The sequence below is a fragment of the Cornus florida genome, unplaced genomic scaffold (assembly GCF_030987335.1).
Source record: "Cornus florida cultivar Cherokee Brave unplaced genomic scaffold, ASM3098733v1 CherokeeBrave_3.0.0_Hap2_Chr10, whole genome shotgun sequence".
Classification (NCBI taxonomy): Eukaryota; Viridiplantae; Streptophyta; class Magnoliopsida; order Cornales; family Cornaceae; genus Cornus; species Cornus florida.
In genome coordinates, this window is record NW_026775580.1 from 70,565,158 (window position 1) to 70,580,180 (window position 15,023).

The following is a 15,023-nucleotide window of genomic DNA, read 5'->3' on the forward strand; positions in this document are numbered from 1 at the left end:
ATTATGTCCAACAGAGAGAACACTTCCTGCACGAAAATATCAGGAACAATGTCTAAATTTTTCCGTCAGACTGGGCACACGAAGCATCCTATGGATGAGAATAGAGGAGCATCCAGGCAACTAGGAGCTGAGTTGGCAAAAAGAGAAGGGGTGATCCTCATTCACAGGGACTACAAGATCACCAGGACTAGAACACCGAAGCGACCTCTGATTGAGGTATTAGGTCAGTAGATCCAAAACCAAAAATCAGCCAACAAATGCATATAAAAACAGTAATATACAGAGTAGCGATAATTCAATTCTGTTCAATAGTTCCGTTGCTGAAAGGAATCCTGGTGTCAGTTGGTTCTCTCTTGCAATCTAACAGAACCCATCAAGTCAAATAATAGAACAGAATACGACGAGAGGTGCAGTGCTAAATTCATAATTAATCCTGGTGAGAATCTTACTCAGAAGCAAGCTCATAGTCAAAAGAAGATGCCTCAAAGGCCTTTTCATGGAACCAAGTGACTTTGACCCACACAATCCTGAAAAGTCTTTCATGGTTGTTGCTGCTATAGCTGCAGGAAGAAGAGTAAAGATAACGATATCTTCTCTAAACCAAGAAAATTACAATAAATTCATAATATTTGCATGCGGGCAGATATGAAATATTTGTGCACATAATGATAACACTGTTTAAAATAAATCCATAATATGGATGATGCATTATCCACAAAAATATTATTCCATCTTTTTTAAATCATTTAACATTTGCTAAAAAAAAAGGATCCTTTATATTATGATTTGAATTCCATAATCAAAATTGAAATATAAAAGAATTCAAAATACTATTTAGAAATATTTCTGTGACCAAGACTCCGAGCTCCTTCAATTCTAAACATAAAATCTCCAGAAGGAATGAGGTTATATATACTGCAGTTTAAATAGATCTTGCAACTTAAAACACATTTTGTGGTCACTGCCATTACATAAACTTATGCTTGCACCTCAAAGGCACTGACAGTGAATAGCAAAGTAAAAAACTTCTTTGAGAGAATATATGCACAACTAACTTTAGCAAAGCAAATACGTATCATGGCTCATCAAAGGTATTGAATATGGTTATTCACACACCGGTTTAGTGCCAAAGGTGCTTAAACAGATCGCAAAGGCTTGGAAGGCAGAGAGCGGGTAGCGAAAATCCATGGTAAAAATGTCTTTCCCTATCTTTCCAAATTGTAGTAGTACTTTATCTTGTTCTGCCGCTGAAACATCTTGCCATGGATCAGCAGCTGCCACCAACTGAAAATTTTTAACAGAGGCCACTGTCACTCGCCCTTTGAAGTTAAGGCACCAACACTGCAACTGCTCATGCCATCTAGGAGCTTTATTTTTCAGGATCACTGGATCTTTAGTGCTGGCTCGACAGGTTTCTTTTTTTCCCTTCAACATTGGTGTGCTAGAAAATTGCTTATCAAGGCAATTCCCAAAGGTTAATGGTGTAGGGGCAGTGCCCCCTTCCTGAATCGCAGAGATGGGGATTGAGTGCATGGCGCACTGCAATCTTCTTGGTCCTCTAGTGCGAAGAACATTCAGCTCATAAGTTATGGTAGCCACATTGTAGTTGTGAACTGATTTACCTGAAGATACCATCTTTGATTGTCTTTTTTGATGCAATTGACCATTGACTTGGATTGCATGGTCATGTGGAGGCTGGTTGTCATACATAACAAACTTGGTGCCAAGGAAATTAGACCTGTTTCGAATGTTGCCTATTAATTGTGTGAAAAGAAATCCAATGATGAGAAAAAGAAGGAATGGGTTGTAGAGTTAAACCTTAATTTCCCAACATAATTATTGCTAGATTGAGAAAAATCATCCGTGGCCAAGGATATCAAAAATTCTGACTTTGTTGTCCTTCTGATCTTTCTAGCTGCCAAAATTAATTTACTGGCATCACCTGCCAATGCTGAAATTAGATCAAAATCATGAGTATATAATATATTTAACCAGCAAGTGTTATCAAAGGCCTGAGGCGAACTAAGGCGCTAGAGGTCCTTTGGAGCTTAGGAGCAAGTCGAGGCGTGCGCCTGAGTGAAGCGAGGCGCACAATTGAAAAATTAAATTACCATTAAAGCATATTCATATTCCACATTTAAGGTGCAAATGTTGTCAATGGTGCACCTTGGCACACAACAGGAGCAAGTGCTGCACCTGTATGAGCCTGGCGCCTAAGCGCGCGCCTTTAACAACACTGTAACCAGCTAGTAGCATACTCTTCAATGATGTGATATTTTAAGAGGAAGAAATCAAACAAATATAAATGCTCTCAAAAACTAGGTTATGCTAGAATTTCCCACCCACTATTGCTTTTGAACACAAGATTCAGAAAGCATCACACCTAAAGGTACAAAATAGTGCATAGTACAACATAGCTACTCAAACTGTGGTACAGATGGATCTAATAATAAGAGGGTAAAAAGAAGCCTAACAAGTAACAACGCTAAAATTCATGAACAAGGGAATTATAAATGAATGGTTCTCAACAATAAAGAGTAGCACGTCCGCAATAAAATATAGAACTGCTATTTCAAAGCTTTGCTCTCCTCTAAATATGCAAACATTTCAATTTTCAAGCATTAATAATCAATCAAGCAAAAATAGCATTACTTACCGGGAGTCAAACCAAGATACAACCGGTAAGTTGAAGTTGCTCTATCCCTTTTTATAAAGCACTGAATTGGAAAATCTCTCGGTCCCGGCTGATAGAAATCAAATAATTAAAGAATAAATAAATAAATAAAACACATAAAAACACAATTACAGTAAGTAAAAGAATTGAAAAAAAAAAAAAAAAAAAGGAACAAGAACCACCTGCTTCAATGAGATGGGAAAAGTGAGCAAACCACATTGCTCAGGAGTCCTAACAACCTCCAGTGTTGCTTCCCTCCACGACCTGCAAGCCGCTGCACAAGCCACCACGCTCTGCCGGGCGGGCCAAGAGGTCTCGCTGTCTTCTACCCTCTGTATAATGTCATGAAGCAACTCGGGAGGCAAATTCGCCCACTGGCTCTGTTGAACCAATGCAGCTGGAGATGGAGACCTTTCCGGGGCTATATGTGACCTATACTTCCTCTCGGATTGCCTTCTTGTTCTCGATTTGTTCCCAATCCTTTTCAGCTCCCCGATTATGCCTTTGAACGGCATTACTATGGAACAAACAGTTTTTCCTTTTCAATCTATTTCAACCTAATAAAGTGAAAACAAATAATTCAATTGAATTGACACATAACTCGTAGTTTTAACAGATCTAATTACAGACAACATCTGAACATTTATACAAATTCTCATGTGCCTACCTGAGTTTCTGAAACAAATGAATCAAGATTCCAATTTTTTTTTCCCCTTCAACAGTTTTACAAGAAAATTCATAAATCAAATAAGATATATTGCTGAAGAAACAATTTAAAATTTGAATCTCGGTTAAGGTCAGGCTAAATTTCCATTTGTGGAAATTAAAACAACGTAAAGCAACAAAAGATTCAAATAACTTCCATTTTCATTTATTTCTTCCTCATTTTCTCAGTAACCAAACAGAAGGTTAAAAAGTAGCACAAAAAGTTTCAAGTACCGGTCATGTGACAATGAATCGGTGAATTTGAGATCGAAATTGCAACACGAAGGCAAAACCTTTCACGTTCCAATGTCTCCCAGAAGCAAAACCGATGAGAGATCAAAAATGCAGAGGGATCAAAGCACCGATTGTCGACAAAAGCGAAGTGGCCGAAGAATATAGGTAATTGTTTAACGTTTTCGATGTCTCGGTGGAAAAGAAAAGCTTAGATCAGAGAACCGGAGGCCAAAACGAGAAAAATGCCGAGCATATTCCAAAAAACTAGGGTATGCTTTGCATATATTCCGACGACAATCGCCGCCACTGCCTCCGCTTCTCCGCCACCACCTCTCCGCCACAGCCTTTTATCGATCCCCAGCCTCAACCCAACTCTGTCGCTATGTATTTGGGACTCGTCGAAACTGCATCTTTAATTTCGTCCGTTAAAGGCAGGGTCTTTGTGTGTGACTTAGACCTCTTGTTGCACACGTGTGAAGTTTTGGAACACTTACTAGATTGGACCACTAAACTATAGTTTTTTAATTTATTTTTTATTTTTTATAACACCACTAAGACTATAAATTGATTAGCTCTTGTAAATTTGTATAGTTTATGAACATATATTAGTCTAATAAACGTTTATTTCTAGTTGGTTGTATTTAAATATACTGTAACATTTTACAGGTTTGCAATTTGTTACTTCTATCAATATTGTATCGACCAATATATATTTAACACGAACTCAAACTCAGTTTGAATACGAAAATTATATCAAACTGAGATTATTTACTAAATAAGACAAGTTGAGATCTTACAAATTATAATGATATGAGTCAAGTCTAACCTTTTGATCTTATCATGTCCCGAGATAATATCAATTTGAGACCACAAACAGATGGACTACGCCTTGAATAGATTGAAATTCCGCTCGACCCTATTTATTTGCAGTCATAATTCCACGTAACAGTAAACTTGTATTTTATTTATATTTTATTTAACATATTAAGCACACAAATATCAAAGATGTAGAAAAGAGGTCTCCCCAAACTTGGATTCATGCAAGTTACCACATTTCATGCATAAGGTTAATTCCACACAAACCATGTCCTACAATTCAAGTCTAAATAGCATATGACATGTCATGTCCTCAATATGCAATTTATACATAAAGTAAGAATATTTTACAACAATTGAACTACATTACCATCCTAAGTCACAAATACTAAACGAAATCTCTTTAAGGAGGGTAGGTTGTAATGACCCAGTCATTTCCTTCCTTTCCTTTTTCCTCATAATTTTAGGGATGAATTTTTTTCGTTGAAATTTCTTTTCTGAGTTCAGTTTCTCTTCGCTTAGTGTCGTCTTGAGTGCTCGGAAATGGTTTCTAAGACTCTTTCCTTTGGATTAACAACTTCCTTTGAGGACTGAGTCATTTCCACATTTTTCGTTTTTCGACACTATTCACTTTTCTCTATTTTGTCCTTTTCCCTTTTTGATTGCATAATTATGAGCAACTGAATACGGATCAGTTGGTGTTTTAATGAAATAATGATTTCTGAATAATTATTACCCTGTGTACCTCGGGGGTGGGACACTTGTGTATGTGCCTCTGTGGTGATGCATGCAAGAAAGTTTGAACTCACTAAAACGTAAATATCTCCTAGTATGATGGGAATCTGATAATGAAATTGGTATCATTGGAAAGATGACGAAAAATCCTTAAATTTGAGCTAATAGATCAAAGGTTAATGCTTTCAACTTTTTAACTGAAAGAATGAGCTCCAAAGTTAAGCATATAAAAGGTATTACAGCAGGAGGAATAAGATGAGTTAATCAATTTTCCTAGCTTGGAATAATAATATTCTTATTATGGATAGTTAGACCTAGACCTAGAGGAAGAAGCATGTTGCACGTTGAGGTGCTTGATCGTGCGGGCGAGGAGTCATAATGGGCAAAATTAACTCGGGGGACCTCCAAATCGAAATCCGTCTCGAGCAAAACACTTATTAGGCTGTTAGTCAATTAGTATCTCTTCTATCTCTCAAAGTGAAAAGTGGGGGTTCAAATCTCCATAAGGGCAAATGAGTTCATGATTTTCTTGCCAATTAAAAATAATAAAAAAAAAAAACACAAATAAAAGTATATAATGTGTAATATGTTAGAAAATATTTCTAATATACTTATGGATATATAATTAATAATAGGCTTTAAATTAATTAATTAGTTAATATTCAGCTTAAATATTAAACATACAAATAAAAATAATAAATTAATAAGTACTAATAAATAAAATATAAGGAACTTCGGCCTAAGCCAATATTAAATGTTATTCCTTAACACAAATTGCACTTCACTTGGTGTTGAATGATTTTCGCATTGCTTTTCTCTCAACATACAACGGGTTTCTTCAATTGATAACTGCACTTCAAATCAATTGAATCGGTGAACTACCACCACCATGATGTAATACTCTCTTTCTGTGTTTTTTTTTTTCCGTTTTTTTACTTAAAAATGCACCTACTCGTACTGCTGAAATAAAGATTTGGGTTCTATCCGAACCAATTGGATTACAATCATTTGGCCTCACAAGCTGCACAGCTTGAATTTTTTTTTTTTTGAAATACCCAACTCATATGTACTAAATTATTTTTTCATTCATGAACTTGCGACGCCTCGCCTATCCGATTACTAACCCAAACACCTCCTAAGTAGGTGCTTGGCTTGATACCAGATCAATGATTGGATCTTGCACTAATACCAACTATAACGAGACAGGTATTTAGCAATCTAATCAAAAAAACTTATATCATTAGGTGGTACTAACACTTCACCCGTATATACCCAATAATTTTCCCATTCGAATCCGATATTGGAACAAGCCCCCTTGTAACACTAGACCACTTCAGACCGGACATTATAGGTTTGAGACTTTAAGTTGAGTTGATGTGAATTTTTTTAATTTCTTTTCGAATATTAAGCGTTAAATATTCAGTGATAATTGTTGCCTATATCATTTAAAATTTTATTACATTTTAAATAAAATTAATCATTTTCAATAATATTCAAATTGTATTATTAAATGCACTTAACTGTACTACCAAGCATCACATTATTGTACATGCATGTGTGAATACACACATTGTTGTTCGACGGGCAACTTACAATGAGGACAAGACCGGGTAGCCATAATCCTACTTTAACAAAGCATTTTTGGATTGCTGCAACTTTAACAAAGCATTTTTGGATTGCTGCAACTTTAACAAAGCATTTTTGGATTGCTGCAATTTTACATCACATCTTAGAAGGGAATGCCAGCTAAGTGTGTTCCCATGACATGTACCACCTACACTTGAAGTCCCTACTCACCAAATGTTTGATCACAGAAATTGAGAGTTGACCATCTTCCATCCACATCCCACCTTTTTAGCCCCCACCACGTACTTCAACAGGCTAACATTACACTTGCTGTGTTACGTGGTGTGAATTTGAATCACTAGATGATGATGATGAAGTTTTAGCCTAGTTTTTAGTTCTGATAATTTTTAGATGTTCGGTCTATTTTAATAGGGCAAAATAAATAAATAAATAAAACTAAAAGCAAAACGAGCAATTTTTTTCGATTTTAAGGAAGAAATCTTGGTGTAGTTGGATAAGAAACACGATCCTTATAATATGACGACATATATAATTTATTTCAAATTAAATAATTTAAAAAGATAACTGACTTAATCATAAAAAGATAGCTTAGAATTTTCACGGTTTTAATTTTTGTTTATGTTAACGAATCAAAAGCATTTGGATTGAAAACTTTTGCTCAAATTTTAGCTCACTCTGTGGGTATGAGTGGTAATGAGGAAGTTCTATTTTTTATTAGTATTATTATTATTATTATTTTGAGCAATCATTTTGTTGGTAGTAAAAATCTTGCTCACATTTGTTTTTGACTAATACTCAAGTCCTCACCAGTGAAAATTTACACCATCTTCACTAGTAATGCGGGCCAATAATAAATCACCATCTCTTTGTTTTTGACCTTTTTATTAAATTTATTATTTCTGTGATTTAGTTCTTGACTTCTCGCATTTAAGACTGATAAAAGTAAATTAAATAATAAATTTTCACACAAAAAAAAAAAATACTAGCCTTGTTGAAGTATGAACCCAAAAAAAAATTATAGGCCCATAATACCCTCTGTAGCTTTATTGAAAAATGAAGTATATAGGTCTGCAGAGGATTTAAACAGCCCGAGATCTAACTTGTTTGGGCTCACATTTGAGGGCTCAAGTGGGGTTGCATGTACAGCAAAAAAAAAAAAAGTAAGGTTGCATGTAGGCCCAGTATTTGCATCTAAAACTATGCTAGTACTTTTTTTTTAGTAAGAAGATGCAAATTCTCCAAGAGTCCATTTACCAGTGTGGATAAAGCCTATGTTATAGAGCATATAATTTTGATCATGGATCAATTTCTAGTCGGATAGCTTCATAATAATTTTGTAAAGTTTCGGCATAATTTTCTTCGAATTGTTGTTACAATCATTGTTCGATTCAAAAATTCAAAGAATTTTCGTTCCACAATCGACACGTGAGTTAAATTGACAATTATCTTTATAATTTTAATCTTTCAAAGTAAGAATAGTCAGGTTCAATAGTCTGACTGAATCACTTATATATTTCTTCCGTTCCAAAATAGTTGGGTACTTCACAAAACACCTAATTATTTTAGGACGGAGAAAATAACAGTTTTCAAAATATCTAACTATTTTAGGATAAAAAGAGTAACTTTTAGATACATTAAAATATACCCAACTCACTTTTAAGACATCTAAATAGCATTACTCGGTCAAACAAGTAGGCCTAATACCATTACTTTTATTTGTCATAGCATCTTGTAAATTTGTAATACACATGATCAACCTCTTAAATTTTCAAAAAAAAACAAAAACAAAACAAAAGTTATTGCGAAAATAGTATTGATAATATCAAAGGGAGTCCTTGTCGTGAATAGTTATCCCAATTGCTTTTACAGCTATATAGCAATAACCAAAATTATATGGACACTAAAATATTTTAAATTTATCCAAAGCATGGCACGTCTAATATGTCCAATTCACGCTTGGACTTTTCTTTCTTTATTTATTATATTTTTATTATTTTGGGTAAAATATAGCCACACACCTGATATTTAACAAAAGGACACTCAAATAAAACTTACCTATTTTTTAAACAAAGACACCCATGAAGATTCAAAAATAGACAAAGACATCCCTTTACATGAGAAATTGACCAAATTACCCTTTAACCGTTTAGGAGACTTTTTTAATTTTACAATTTAATAAATTGGACCAATCTACCCTCATGAACAATTTATGCAAAAAAAAAAAAAAGTAACCAAAAAAATAAAAAAACTTTATATTGTTCACTTTTTTTTTTGTTATTTATTTTATAAATGTCCCAACTTCTTAAAAATGTAAACATCAAAAATAATTTTTTGATCTAATACATATATTTCAAATAAATTATATTTTGTTATTACTTCTTTTCTTTTTCTTTTTTATTTTTAAATTAAGATGTTTAATTCTTTCATCTAAAAAAATTAAACCAATCTCTTTTCCTTAAAAATAAAAATTATGATACCAGTATAACTTTATATATCTTAAATTATATATCAAATATACAACATAAAAGAGAAAATAAATAAATAAATAAAGCCAAGAAAAAAAAAATAAAAAAAAAATAAAGACATGCATAAAGTTATATTAATACCTATTTTCTTTTATATTGGGAAATGCATAATATTTGATATATAATTTAAGATCCATAAAGTTATACTAGTACCATATTTTTAATTTTTAAGGAAAAGAGATTGGTTTAATTTTTTTAGATGAAAGAATTAAACATCTTAATTTAAAAATAAAAAAGAAAAATAAAAGAAGTAATAACAAAATATAATTTATTTGAAATATATGTATTACATCAAAAAATCATTTTAGACGTTTACATTTTTAAGAAGTTGAGACATTTATAAAGTAAATAACAAAAAAAAAAAAAAAAACAGTGAACAATATAAAGTTTTTTTTTTACCTTTTTTTATGCATAAATTATTCATGAGGGTAGATTGGTCCAATTTATTAAATTGTAAAGTTAAAAAGTCTCCTAAACTGTCAAAGGGTAATTTGGTCAATTTTTCATGTAAATGGGTGTCTTTGTCTATTTTTTAACCTTCAAGGAGTGTCTTTATCTAAAAAAATAAATAAATTCCCTCTGAATATTCTTTTGCCAAACCTCAAAGAGTGTAGTCGTACTTTACCTTATTATTTTTTAACTTCAAATGTTGGATAGGTGACGGCATTTGATGAATTGACTTGAGAGGGATATGCGATATTGGAATACCATAATCTCTGGCCGGACATATTTATTTAATGAAGCAAACAAGTGGGCTTTGCTTTTTTGGACCCCATCCTTAATCTAGAAAACCACCACCTTGGATCCAAACTCTCCTATTATTTTAAACACTCCTTAAGTGAGCGATCATTTACATGTGCTCTAGTGCCATGAGCTTTTGGACGTGCCTAAACCTTATTGGTTATTGGGATGACAATTTTCTCCTATTCGCGAGTTTTCGTCCCACTTCACTCATGCCGGGGTAAATTGGTAATTCCTAAATGAGTTTGGAATGAATATGATAAAATAATTAAAAATTTAATACGTAATTTAATATTTTTAAGACCTTTATTACTTTGCGTAAAGTGTATTTAATATATTAATATTCACTTTCTTATAATTTAAAAGTTAGGACAATTTATTTATCAACTCAATTTAATTATACTTGGCTAGTGTTTTTTTACTAAATAATAAAAGTGGCATAACCAGCCCCCGCTCAGCAATTAAATAAAAAAGAATACTGTTATTATTATTATTATTTATTTTAAAAAAATTTGTAACGAAACGTATGAATAACAAATTTATAAAACGTAAATCATCAAATTCATACTTGTCTACTCATCGGTGAATGAGTCATTATTATTAATGAGGAGTGCTAATTGTAATTGTGCAAGCGATTGTGAAGACGGTTCATTCACAACGGTCGCTATTAGGATTGATTAGTTTTAAATTCATTAATTACTTGAGTTTTTATTTTCATGGGTTTCTACAAACATTGCTTTTTGTTTATTTACTCTTTTATTTTGTTTCAAAGTAGGATGATAAACTTATTTTTATTTATAGTTGACAGGATTATTAGATAATGTATTTTTGAAGTCCTTGCATTACAGGATTTCCGAGTTGTAATTTTGGAGAAGTATTAATTTTCAGCGTATTATTTATTATTTTATTTCATTTTGTAATCTGTACTTGTTTGAAATACTTTAACTGTTTTGATATTCGCTGCTTGTTTGAAATATGTTAATTGTTTTGATATCCGCTTTTGTGCGCAAATTTGATCAACCTGTATTCCGAAATCAGGGTACCCTTTTAAATTATCTAGCATTTCTTCTTATCTGTTCTTTTAATCGATCCACATGGGAATGTGTGTGTGTGTGTGTGTGTATAATAGCTAATGTTATGTGAATGGATGCTGAAAAAGGGGAAAAAAAAAAAAAAAAAAAAAAGTTAGATAGGATAATCCATTCACGGGAGATGAATTCTGAGGGGAAAAAAAAGAGTTAGAAAAAAAATCCAAAAATAAAAAAATAAAAAAAATAAGATTCTGAGATTTTAAAAAATAAAATACAAAATTAGTTTTATATACATATATATTTCTTTATACAACTATCCTTGATGAATGAATTATTTCTTTTTTTTATTTTTTATTTTTAAATCCATTTATAAGGATAGTTGTATAAATAAAAAAAAAAAACAAAAAAAAAAACACACACACACACACATATATGCATATATATATATATATAGGAGACAAAAAAATAGAATAAGAAAGAATTCATTCACTCAAGGATAGGTGTAAGAAAATTTATGTAATCGATCTCAGAATAGATTCTTCTTCTTTTTTTTTTTTTACCGTTCTTTTTATTCTTTTGAATCTTTTCGGATTTTTTTTCTCCTTCCTTTTATTTTTTTTAGAATCCATCCATCTAAATAAATTATCCTATTTATATTTTTTTCCTTTTTCAGAATAGATAATTTAAAAGTGTATTTTTGTCTTAAAAAAGTAATGTTTGTTAAGTCCTATAAAAATAGAAACTCAAGTAATTAATGTATTTAAAACTAACAAATCCTAATCGAGAATGAAAAGAGACAGTAACTTACGCGATTGCAATTAGCACCTCATTATTAATTATTAATGTTATGTAATCATAAATACAAACATGATCTAATAAGGACAATAAATTTTTTCAAAATAAATTTAATCATCTCTTTTTATTTTTTTATATATTACTTTGCTTATTTTATAATCACAAATTATGCGACTAGACCATATTAGTCGGTAAGAAAATATTGTCCAATTCAAAATGACAGATCTGTTGTCATCCAGAAATGGGCATAGATAAAAACATCTTGTACACGTACGAGATAGATACATCATCAACGCCTTTGATTCATATTCATTTCTTGTCGGCTTGTATATAAATCTGTGGGCTTTTGGAAATTCCATTCATAACAAATAATAATAAATACTAAGCCTGGGAAAAAAAAACCCATTTTCAAACTTATCTTCCACGGGATAAGATCAAGACTTGCTATGGCCCACCCACCACCATCAACTAGAATATTTTATATCTAGTACTATAAAAGATAATAGGTCACACATTAGAATAAACTGGCAATTATTTCATTTCACTTCTCTGTATTTGATCTAAGAAACAACAAGGTTATCAAGCAAATGGGCTCTCTAATGGCTGGTTGGGACTCACATGTCTCTGATCCTAAAACTGGTAACTATTCTTATAAACCCTTTTTTTAATTTGGTATAATACACTATATGTTTGTGTGTGTGTTTTTTTTGTTCAAGTGTTTTCTAATTAGGAGTGTAAAATTTTAGTGAAATTTCAGAGGAACTTGTCACTAACCAAAGGAGAAATTGAGGCTTATTGGAAACAGAAGAAGAACTCTGAGGAGGAACATCTCAAAGTTGACTATGATCTACCATATGACAATCGGGTTTAATTTATGTCACATGTCATATATATATATATATATATATATATATATATCCTCCTATTAATGTAGTGAAATAAATTAACTATGATCTGTTAATTTTTTTTAACAGCAAAGGGTAATTAAGGAAGCCGAGGTAAAGATAGAGAGATCAAGCTCTCTGCCTCCAACCAAGACAAAGGAGACTTTTATGGACAATGAACCCGAAAAAAGTTTGGAAGATCTAATAAAGCAACGTAGCTGGTAGATAATAAACCCACCCTTTACATACATGAGCTTAATAATTTTTAAATTTTATTTATTTATTTATTTATTGAAAGTTCAAGCAACGGTGCGAGTATTTCATAATATTGTCTCTAACAGAACTCAAACACTATTATATTTGTGAATGCAGGTGGGGTAGAACAACCTCGGCATTTTTGAATGAACCTCCCGTGATTGGATCCGAAGGTCGACCTACCTACAAGTATGCATCTCAGTTCCATGTAGCCAACGTTGGGGGATTCAAAGCCACAAGCCCACAGTAGTAACTAGTATTCCAGTGCATGATAAAACTTTGCTAATAATAGTGTCTTAAATATGTGTGGTTTTTTGTATATATTATATAAGAGTTGTGCTAATTTGAGTTTATAGAGAGAATATTAAGTATGACTATGTTTTTGTTGCCGAAATTTGTGTAGGATTGATTGTGTAATGAGATGGTTGAAATCTTCAAATGATGTATACAATCTATATATTGTGCTGAATTTTGTTTTTACTTGCATTATGCTCATTTTTCTATAATAATTAGCAAGTATGTGTATCCACAAACTTATCTCACCAAAAAAAATACACTTTGAATGAAGATGTTTGATTTGGTAGCCTATTTTTTATTATTATAAAAATAAAAAATACACTTTGAAGTAGTCTAGTTTTTGTTTTATTATTATAAAAAAAATTTTAATAATTTTTTAACAAACAATTATTTACAAAAGTATGATTACTCCCCTACAACAATTCACAATTCAATTCATTAACATAAGTTCAAAAATTACAAGTTTTTATTTTCTTTCTTTCTGTCACTAAATTTTATAAAATTCTTATATATAATTTTCCGGAAAACGCTTTGCACGTTTTTAATTTATTTTTTTTTTAGCATTTTTTAATATAATACCTCTACGGAATTTTTTTTGCTTTTACAACTTTTGACATATGAATTATATTTGACAACATGGCTCCACAGAATTATTTACGTCTACCTATAAAATATTTAGAAGTTCATAACATTTCTTGAAGTTAACTACAGCAATAAATTAAGAACATGGGTTTCTAGTGTATTGAAGAGTTGGGTGGGTTTCTTTCTTCAAAAAAAAAAAATGGATAGCTAACACAATATGAATAAATAATTATAATCTTAAAAAATAAAATGGTATTGACATTCATTTAACTTTTCTTTTAAGTTTAAAAAAAAATAAAAAGGTTATAGCGAAATGAATTAATTATTCCTCTTGTAAATTTTTTTTGGTTTTTGGTAAATATGTCGGTGGACATAGTTGTAATTATGGACTTATATCCCTAATTATAAAAGGGGATAAATATGAAATAAAATGAATTAACTAGAAATTTGTAATTATAGCCGCTTAAGATCTCATGGAATATAGGATTCTCGAGATATAATTTGAAAATATATATATATAACATGAAAATTAGATGGTATGAAATGAACTAAAAAGGGACACATTCTGGTTCATGACATTTGTTGAGAGGAAACTCAAAAGATAGCCCGCGTGAATGAGTAGGAGACAAAACATTTGCGGTGCTCACTGAAATCTAAAAAATAAATTCATAAAAGTGTTTTGGTGAATTGAATCATTTAATATGTATACTTATTGATTTGATGAAAATAATGTACGTGATTAAGATTTATACATATAACTATATTTTTTTTGGTCCTATTTGGTACTCACATACACATGTATAATTATTAATGCTTATTAGGTACGGGTAATATGATTATTATTGTATTTATGTAATAAATAATAAGACTACTTTTCTGTCTAAATTATATTTAATCCAGATTCAATTATGGGTCGTCCAAAAGTCGCGTTGGAATGTTTAACCCGTTTTTTGCATTAAATTGCTGCACAGGGTATTGTTTCCAGTAAATCGTTGACAGACGAGTAATAGAATCTCTCTTAAGCAGAACGATGACAGAATAGTAACTTACTATTCATTATATAATATTATAATACTTATACTATGCAGACCTTAAAGCATTAACAATATTTAACAGACATGTTAAAACCATCTTCCTCCTCTTTAGGAGTACAGGAAAACCA

General features: G+C 31.4%; 2 protein-coding genes across 4 annotated transcripts; one reads left to right on the forward strand and one right to left on the reverse strand.

The window, feature by feature from the left end:
- Positions 1–449: 449 nt before the first annotated feature.
- LOC132279618 (tubby-like F-box protein 5) lies at positions 450–4,024 on the reverse strand. 3 transcript variants are annotated; one of them, XM_059781638.1, is made up of 6 exons: positions 3,614–4,023; positions 2,857–3,231; positions 2,657–2,744; positions 1,819–1,951; positions 1,117–1,738; positions 450–560 (listed from the first exon to the last, which is right to left on the reverse strand). In XM_059781638.1, exons 2-6 carry the CDS (start codon positions 3,187–3,189, stop codon positions 555–557), a joined length of 1,182 nt encoding a protein of 393 aa, XP_059637621.1. In that variant the 5' UTR covers positions 3,190–3,231; positions 3,614–4,023; the 3' UTR covers positions 450–554. The 3 variants fall into 3 exon arrangements, with proteins under 3 accessions (XP_059637621.1, XP_059637622.1, XP_059637620.1); XM_059781639.1 differs by lacking the exon at positions 450–560 and having other exon boundaries at positions 1,099–1,738; positions 1,819–1,942; positions 3,614–4,024; XM_059781637.1 differs by lacking the exon at positions 450–560 and having other exon boundaries at positions 1,099–1,738; positions 3,614–4,024.
- An 8,331-nt stretch (positions 4,025–12,355) lies between these two features.
- LOC132278608 (uncharacterized) lies at positions 12,356–13,451 on the forward strand. The gene is made up of 4 exons (XM_059780441.1): positions 12,356–12,482; positions 12,590–12,708; positions 12,818–12,948; positions 13,100–13,451. The coding sequence occupies exons 1-4, from the start codon at positions 12,431–12,433 to the stop codon at positions 13,230–13,232; spliced, it is 435 nt and encodes a 144-aa protein (XP_059636424.1). The 5' UTR covers positions 12,356–12,430; the 3' UTR covers positions 13,233–13,451.
- Positions 13,452–15,023: the final 1,572 nt, after the last annotated feature.